The 8,182-nt window shown below is 49.4% G+C and overlaps 1 protein-coding gene across 7 annotated transcripts in view; it reads left to right on the forward strand.

Annotated features, from left to right (window-relative positions):
- LOC149434253 (alpha-ketoglutarate-dependent dioxygenase alkB homolog 3-like) overlaps nt 1–6,042 on the forward strand; it is a 35,130-nt gene extending 29,088 nt beyond the window's left edge. For all 7 annotated transcript variants that reach the window (XM_089663884.1, XM_089663885.1, XM_089663883.1 and 4 more), the window contains 2 exons: nt 1,097–1,185; nt 5,797–6,042. In XM_089663884.1, coding sequence (XP_089520010.1) covers nt 1,097–1,185; nt 5,797–6,027 — 320 coding nt within the window. In that variant the 3' untranslated portion in view covers nt 6,028–6,042. The remainder of the gene's footprint in view (nt 1–1,096; nt 1,186–5,796) is intronic.
- The last annotated feature ends 2,140 nt before the right edge of the window (nt 6,043–8,182 follow it).

Here is an 8,182-nt window from a genome sequence, read left to right on the forward strand (position 1 = left end):
GTTCCTCCGCACTCCTTATGACCTGGTGGCCAGAATCACCAGGAGCCACATGGGTCAACACAGGACACTGTCTCGCCAGATGATTTGTTCCTCCGCAAAAATGGCACTTCCTGCCCTCCGAACAGTCTGCTGTCCTGTGACCCGGCTGAAAGCAGTTCCGACATACCAAACCGGCATCACAGTTTTCTCTGGTGTGCCCAAAAGAAAAGCAGTTCCGACAATACTGGGGCTGTCCCGGGTACCACAGTACCCCCCTGTTCGGGCCGATAGAAAAGGCTTGTGGAGGGTGCATCCGGCCGCCAATCCCACCGTCATCCCTTCTCAACTGGACATAGTACCTCCGATGTCCATTGAACGTGCCAAGCACGTTAGTCTGCTTTACTCCAGCAGAAATAAAAGAACAGTACCGACTCAAAAAGGCCTGGATCTCCTCTTCCCTTACAAAAGGGTTATAGGTCTGGATAGTCAATGGTATCCTCTGCTTGGATTCATTCCCGATAAACAAAAGGCCCACCATTAAAGGATCATCCGCTTTCTCTCGGCTCCTCTGCAAACACGTCTGCATCTCAGCAATCCGGAAGAAGGTCAAATCAAAAAAGCCGCTTAAAGGAAAGGCCTGCACGCAATACAACGAATCCAGAGGCATCCCCAACAGATCCATCACCACCTTCTTCTGTACATGAAACAGACCGCAGTCCCCACGTCTCTCCTCACGGACATACACCCGAACGGTGTTTGGTGCATCAGAAGGAATGTGCGCCATCAGATCAAAAACCGAAGCGTCCCCCGCCCCAAAGGGTAGGTTCCGCCCGGCGATCGCAACTCACAGCTTTCGAGGAGCGCCACCCCCAATAGCAGCAGGCAGGGCTTGGTATACCCCGCCAGGCCGAGGGCGCTGGTCCTCTACTAGCTTAGCCTCTCAGCTACAACCACAAAGTGATCGCAGCCAAAAGGCCGAGAAGCGATGAAGCCAGTCTGTGTCTCTAGTAATGGAGGAACATTGAGCCCAGGTGCTGGGACTTGTAGTAGCCCATCCTCTAGGTTGGTGATGTAGAAGAAAGATTTTCAGCCTGTGACAGGATTTGTCTTCTGACAGATGGACCTTACCAGGAGCCCCGGCTTACCTGCTGGTACGGAGAGCTGCCTTATACCTACTCGCGCTCTACGATGCAGGCCAATCCCCATGTGAGTATACAAGGCTTCTGTTTCCTCTGATGTCCAAAATGCAAACATAATGAGAAAAACTGATATCAGAGCCTGGATCGAGGATACAAGTATGTGCCCTGGCTATCCTCCAGGTGTATGTGTGTTATGTGCCCTGGCTATCCTCCAGGTTTATGGGTGTTATGTGCCAGGGCTATCCTCCAGGTTTATGGGTGTTATGTGCCAGGGCTATCCTCCAGGTGTATGGGTGTTATGTGCCAGGGCTATCCTCCAGGTGTATGGGTGTTATGTGCCAGGGCTATCATCCAGGTTTATGGGTGTTATGTGTCAGGGCTATCCTCCAGGTTTATGGGTGTTATGTGCCCTGGCTATCCTCCAGGTTTATGGTTATGTGCCAAGGCTATCCTCCAGGTTTATGGGTGTTATGTGACAGGGCTATCCTCCAGGTGTATGGGTGTTATGTGCCCTGGCTATCCTCCAGGTGTATGGGTGTTATGTGCCCTGGCTATCCTCCAGGTTTATGGTTATGTGCCAAGGCTATCCTCCAGGTGTATGTGTGTTATGTGCCAGGGCTATCCTCCAGGTTTATGGGTGTTATGTGCCCTGGCTATCCTCCAGGTGTATGTGTGTTATGTGCCCTGGCTATCCTCCAGGTGTATGTGTGTTATGTGCCAGGGCTATCCTCCAGGTGTATGTGTGTTATGTGCCAGGGCTATCCTCCAGGTGTATGGGTGTTATGTGCCCTGGCTATCCTCCAGGTGTATGGGTGTTATGTGCCAGGGCTATCCTCCAGGTTTATGGTTATGTGCCAAGGCTATCCTCCAGGTTTATGGGTGTTATGTGCCAAGGCTATCCTCCAGGTGTATGGGTGTTATGTGCCAAGGCTATCCTCCAGGTGTATGGGTGTTATGTGCCAGGGCTATCCTCCAGGTGTATGGGTGTTATGTGCCCTGGCTATCCTCCAGGTGTATGTGTGTTATGTGCCAGGGCTATCCTCCAGGTTTATGGGTGTTATGTGCCAGGGCTATCCTCCAGGTGTATGGGTGTTATGTGCCAGGGCTATCCTCCAGGTTTATGGGTGTTATGTGCCAGGGCTATCCTCCAGGTTTATGGGTGTTATGTGCCAGGGCTATCCTCCAGGTTTATGGGTGTTATGTGCCAGGGCTATCCTCCAGGTGTATGGGTGTTATGTGCCAGGGCTATCATCCAGGTTTATGGGTGTTATGTGTCAGGGCTATCCTCCAGGTTTATGGGTGTTATGTGCCCTGGCTATCCTCCAGGTTTATGGTTATGTGCCAAGGCTATCCTCCAGGTGTATGTGTGTTATGTGCCAGGGCTATCCTCCAGGTTTATGGGTGTTATGTGCCCTGGCTATCCTCCAGGTGTATGTGTGTTATGTGCCCTGGCTATCCTCCAGGTGTATGTGTGTTATGTGCCCTGGCTATCCTCCAGGTGTATGGGTGTTATGTGCCAGGGCTATCCTCCAGGTTTATGGTTATGTGCCAAGGCTATCCTCCAGGTTTATGGGTGTTATGTGCCAAGGCTATCCTCCAGGTGTATGGGTGTTATGTGCCCTGGCTATCCTCCAGGTGTATGGGTGTTATGTGCCATGGCTATCCTCCAGGTTTATGGTTGTTATGTGCCAGGGCTGTCCTCCAGGTTTATGGGTGTTATGTGCCCTGGCTATCCTCCAGGTGTATGGGTGTTATGTGCTCTGGCTATCCTCCAGGTGTATGTGTGTTATGTGCCAGGGCTATCCTCCAGGTGTATGGGTGTTATGTGCCATGGCTATCCTCCAGGTTTATGGGTGTTATGTGCCAAGGCTATCCTCCAGGTGTATGGGTGTTATGTGCCCTGGCTATCCTCCAGGTGTATGGGTGTTATGTGCCAGGGCTATCCTCCAGGTGTATGGGTGTTATGTGCCATGGCTATCCTCCAGGTTTATGGTTATGTGCCAGGGCTGTCCTCCAGGTTTATGGGTGTTATGTGCCCTGGCTATCCTCCAGGTGTATGGGTGTTATGTGCTCTGGCTATCCTCCAGGTGTATGGGTGTTATGTGCCAGGGCTATCCTCCAGGTGTATGGGTGTTATGTGCCATGGCTATCCTCCAGGTTTATGGGTGTTATGTGACAGGGCTATCCTCCATATTTATGGGTGTTATGTGCCCTGGCTATCCTCCAGGTGTATGGTTGTTATGTGCCAGGGCTATCCTCCAGGTGTATGTGTGTTATGTGCCAGGGCTATCCTCCAGGTTTATGGGTGTTATGTGACAGGGCTATCCTCCATATTTATGGGTGTTATGTGCCCTGGCTATCCTCCAGGTGTATGGTTGTTATGTGCCAGGGCTATCCTCCAGGTGTATGTGTGTTATGTGCCCTGGCTATCCTCCAGGTGTATGGGTGTTATGTGAAAGGGCTATCCTCCAGGTGTATGGTTGTTATGTGCCATGGCTATCCTCCAGGTGTATGGTTGTTATGTGCCATGGCTATCCTCCAGGTGTATGGTTGTTATGTGCCATGGCTATCCTCCAGGTGTATGGTTGTTATGTGCCATGGCTATCCTCCAGGTGTATGGTTGTTATGTGCCATGGCTATCCTCCAGGTGTATGGGTGTTATGTGCCAAGGCTATCCTCCAGGTTTATGTGTGTTATGTGCCATGGCTATCCTCCAGGTGTTTGGGTGTTATGTGCCAGGGCTATCCTCCAGGTGTGTGGGTGTTATGTGCCCTGGCTATCCTCCAGGTGTATGGGTGTTATGTGCCCTGGCTATCCTCCAGGTGTATGGGTGTTATGTGCCCTGGCTATCCTCCAGGTGTATGGTTGTTATGTGCCATGGCTATCCTCCAGGTGTATGGGTGTTATGTGCCAGGGCTATCCTCCAGGTGTATGGGTGTTGTGTGCCATGGCTATCCTCCAGGTGTATGGGTGTTATGTGCCCTGGCTATCCTCCAGGTGTATGGTTGTTATGTGCCATGGCTATCCTCCAGGTGTATGGGTGTTATGTGCCAGGGCTATCCTCCAGGTGTATGGGTGTTGTGTGCCATGGCTATCCTCCAGGTGTATGGGTGTTATGTGCCCTGGCTATCCTCCAGGTGTATGGGTGTTATGGGCCATGGCTATCCTCCAGGTGTATGGGTGTTATGTGCCAGGGCTATCCTCCAGGTGTATGGGTGTTATGGGCCATGGCTATCCTCCAGGTGTATGGGTGTTATGGGCCATGGCTATCCTCCAGGTGTATGGGTGTTATGGGCCATGGCTATCCTCCAGGTGTATGGGTGTTATGGGCCAGGGCTATCCTCCACTTCTCAATTTAAAGTGGTTGTAAATCCTTCTGTATACCCAGTGAAGTGACTATCCTCAGGTGAGACACAGAGCTGGAACAAAACCTTCTTCATAAGTTGTACCTGTTTATCTTCTGCCTTTTCTTATCCACTGCAGTTCAAAGTGTACAGTTCACACAACATTTCTGAGCTTCAGAAAACGGGGGTGGGGATCTGATGTCACACACTGCAAAGCATAGAGCTGAGTGTAATCTGAGACCGGAGTCTCATAAGGAAACATACACAACTGAAGCTGTCAATCACCTGCTGTGTGCTGCTGGGGGGGTGGAGCATCTCCTGGGATTGTTGGTTTTGACATGAACTGCCAGAAGTGACTCATGAAGACAGCAGAGGAATGACAGAGCAGACAGAAAAGCACACTAGGTGCATTGGGTGGAGGCAAGTACACACTATAGAAGGATATGGTTTGTTCATTTTTATATCAGAGATTTACAATCACTTTAATGCTGATGTTTAATCTGATTTATATTTTGCATTCCCAGGTTGGCCAATCAGTGATCACATGAAGAGTAGTAAACAAGATGTCACTTCCTGACATCATTGCTTACTACTTGTGAAATCTGTGAATGATCATAGAAGTCACATGCTACAGGGCTATTCACAACAGCCTCGTACCATGTGACAAACTGTGACCAATCACAGCTCTCACAGTATTTCTCAATGGCTGCAGGAATGCAGCCAGAGAGAAGTAGAAATTATTGCTTTTACAGCCTTTATGGGTGTAAAAGCAATCCGTGTAAAAAAAGAAAAAAAAAATCATCACCCCCCACAAGTAGTACAGTGTCACTATGGTGACGCTGTACTGCTAGGGTGACAGTATGTTTAAAGAAAAAAACATAAATAATAATATAAAAAAATAAATACAAATGTAACAAAAAGTGAAAAATTATCATTTTTGGTTATAAACTAATTTTGGTGTTTTTTTTTTAATACTAACAATATAGCTGAATACATTTTGGCCAAGATCTATGAAGAAAGATTATTTATTTGCAAACTTTTATAAGAAAAACACTTTTTTTTTGTAAAATTTTTGGACTTTTTCAAAATAAAAGTCCCAGTGGTGAATAAATACCACCAAACTAAAGTTTTATCTGTCTCAAAAAAAATGCTAAAAAATTCATATGGGTACAGTGTTGCATGACCGCGCAATTGCCATTCAAAGTGTGACAGCTGAAAATTGGCCTGGACAGGAAGGGGATGAAAGTGTCCGGACTGGAAGGGGTTAAAGTAAAGAGAGAATTCTTGCTCGTTCTTTGCTGGTTGGACCCGACTGATCTGTCCCGTGTCTGCAGTGGCATCCTCTGCTCACCATGCTGAAGGACCGCATCGAGGAGGTGACCGCATTCAGCTTCAACTCCCTGCTCTGCAACCTCTACAGACACGACAAGGACAGCATAGACTGGCACAGCGATGATGAACCCGACCTCGGCAGGAATCCCATCATCGCCTCATTAAGCTTCGGAGAGACCCGGGTGTTCCAGATGAGGAAGAAACCCCCACCGGTAAGATGGCCATGTGACTAGTGCGCATAGTGTGATTGGTCAAAGACTGAGGAACCCCAGAAGTGGTCCCAGGCAGTGCAGCCCCCCCCCCCCCCCTTTCCCTGGGGTGTGACGTCACTGCTGAAGTTCCCACGCTGTCATACCTTTTTGACACTTAAGCTGGCCATACACGTATAGATTTTTGTCTCAAGAATATTCGGTTGATTTTCTAATCTTTAGTGGGGGTCAAATCGATGTTTGTTTTTGACCGCAGCGACAGGAAAATTCGAACAGGCAGGAAGGATGAAACGAATTTTCAGGCAGTATATGTGGTGATCATTTAGAAATTATATTCTTTTTAACCCCTTGAAGCCAACGTCACGCAAATATGCGGCCTCACGGAACTGGGCTTTTTTCCATGGGGGCCGCATATATGCGTACCTGTCTTTGTGCTGGGAGCACGCCGCACTGCGCACTCCCAGCACCGAGACCGCTGTGTCACTGAGATCCCCAGGTCCCGTTCTAACGATCGGGACCCAGGACTCCCGATTCCGGGTCACATGATCGCTGTGATAGCCTCTGATTGGCTATCAGAGTGATCAGTCACTGTGCAGCCCGGCCCCCTTGTTTTTTTTTTCTCCCTATGAATGGAGAAGAGAGATACATTGTATCTCTCTAACTCCTGGCATAGAGAGAGAAAAAAAAGTTTGTAAAAAAAAATAAAAAATATATACATACATACATACCTAGATCAAAGTTTGATCTAGTTCAGTGCCAGGGTGTTTGGGTCAAGATCAGGGTCAAAGGTCAGGATTTAATGGAAAAAAAATTGGTGTCAGTGTGTTTTAGGTAAAAAAAAAAAGACAAAAACAAAATGCGCACTATTGTTTCTGGGCTGTACTACGGGTACAAACAACAAATAACACACATATATGGTATCGCTGCGACCGCCAAGAGTTGGAGAATTTATTTTGGGTTGTTCTTTGGTGGTAGGTTATGGTAGTAACAAGAAACACACAGCTAAATAAAAACTTTTTTTTTTACTATTTTGGGCCAGTTTTCTTTTGATAATAAAAAAAAAATCAGGAGATATCCATTACCATTTACCACCAATGAAAGCCCAATTTTGTCCTGAAAAAAACACGGTATAATCCACCTGGATGTACATAGTAGTTGTGGTGATCTGGACGGTTTTACTATCACAACGTTGCAGAATTGTGCTTAGGCATTTACATTTGTTTTACCCTCAGGCGTGAAGGGGTTAAACTCGAATGTCAGAAGCAAAAGACAATTTTCGAACGACATTCGTCCATTCACGGAATGTTCAAGGAATTTTTTCGTATGACCTTTGTGCGAATATTCTCATCCAAAAATCTTTCTTTGTTTTTGCTTTTTCAAGTGATCTTTCATACCCCTCCCACCACCAACACCAGCACCCACCACCTCCACCCTCCCACCACCACCAACACTAGCACCCACCCACCACCACCCTCCCACCACCACCTCCACCCTCCTACCAACACTAGCACCCACCCACCACCACCCTCCCACCACCACCTCCACCCTCCTACCATCACCAGCACCCACCCACCACCTCCACCCTCCTACCGCCACCACCCTCCCACCACCACCACCCTCCCAGCACGAACACCAGCACCCAACCACCGCCACCACCCTCCCACCACCACCAACCTCCCACCAACACCAGCACCGTCCCATAACCCACCAACACCACCCTCCCACCACCACCCACCAACACCACCACCCTCCCACCAACACCACCACCCTCCCACCAACACCAGCACCCTCCCACCAACCCCACCCATACCACCACCACCCACCCACCACCACCCTCCCACCACCACCTCCACCCTCCTACCAACACTAGCACCCACCCACCACCACCACCCTCCTACCATCACCAGCACCCACCCACCACCTCCACCCTCCTACCGCCACCACCCTCCCACCACCACCACCCTCCCAGCACGAACACCAGCACCCAACCACCGCCACCACCCTCCCACCACCACCAACCTCCCACCAACACCAGCACCGTCCCATAACCCACCAACACCACCCTCCCACCACCACCCACCAACACCACCACCCTCCCACCAACACCAGCACCCTCCCACCACCACCACCCACCAACCCCACCCATACCACCACCACCCACCCACCACCACCCTCCCAC

This window comes from Staurois parvus, unplaced genomic scaffold, assembly GCF_062004578.1.
Source record: "Staurois parvus isolate SC_StPar_1 unplaced genomic scaffold, SC_StPar_1.0 ptg001795l, whole genome shotgun sequence".
Lineage (NCBI taxonomy): Eukaryota > Metazoa > Chordata > Amphibia > Anura > Ranidae > Staurois > Staurois parvus.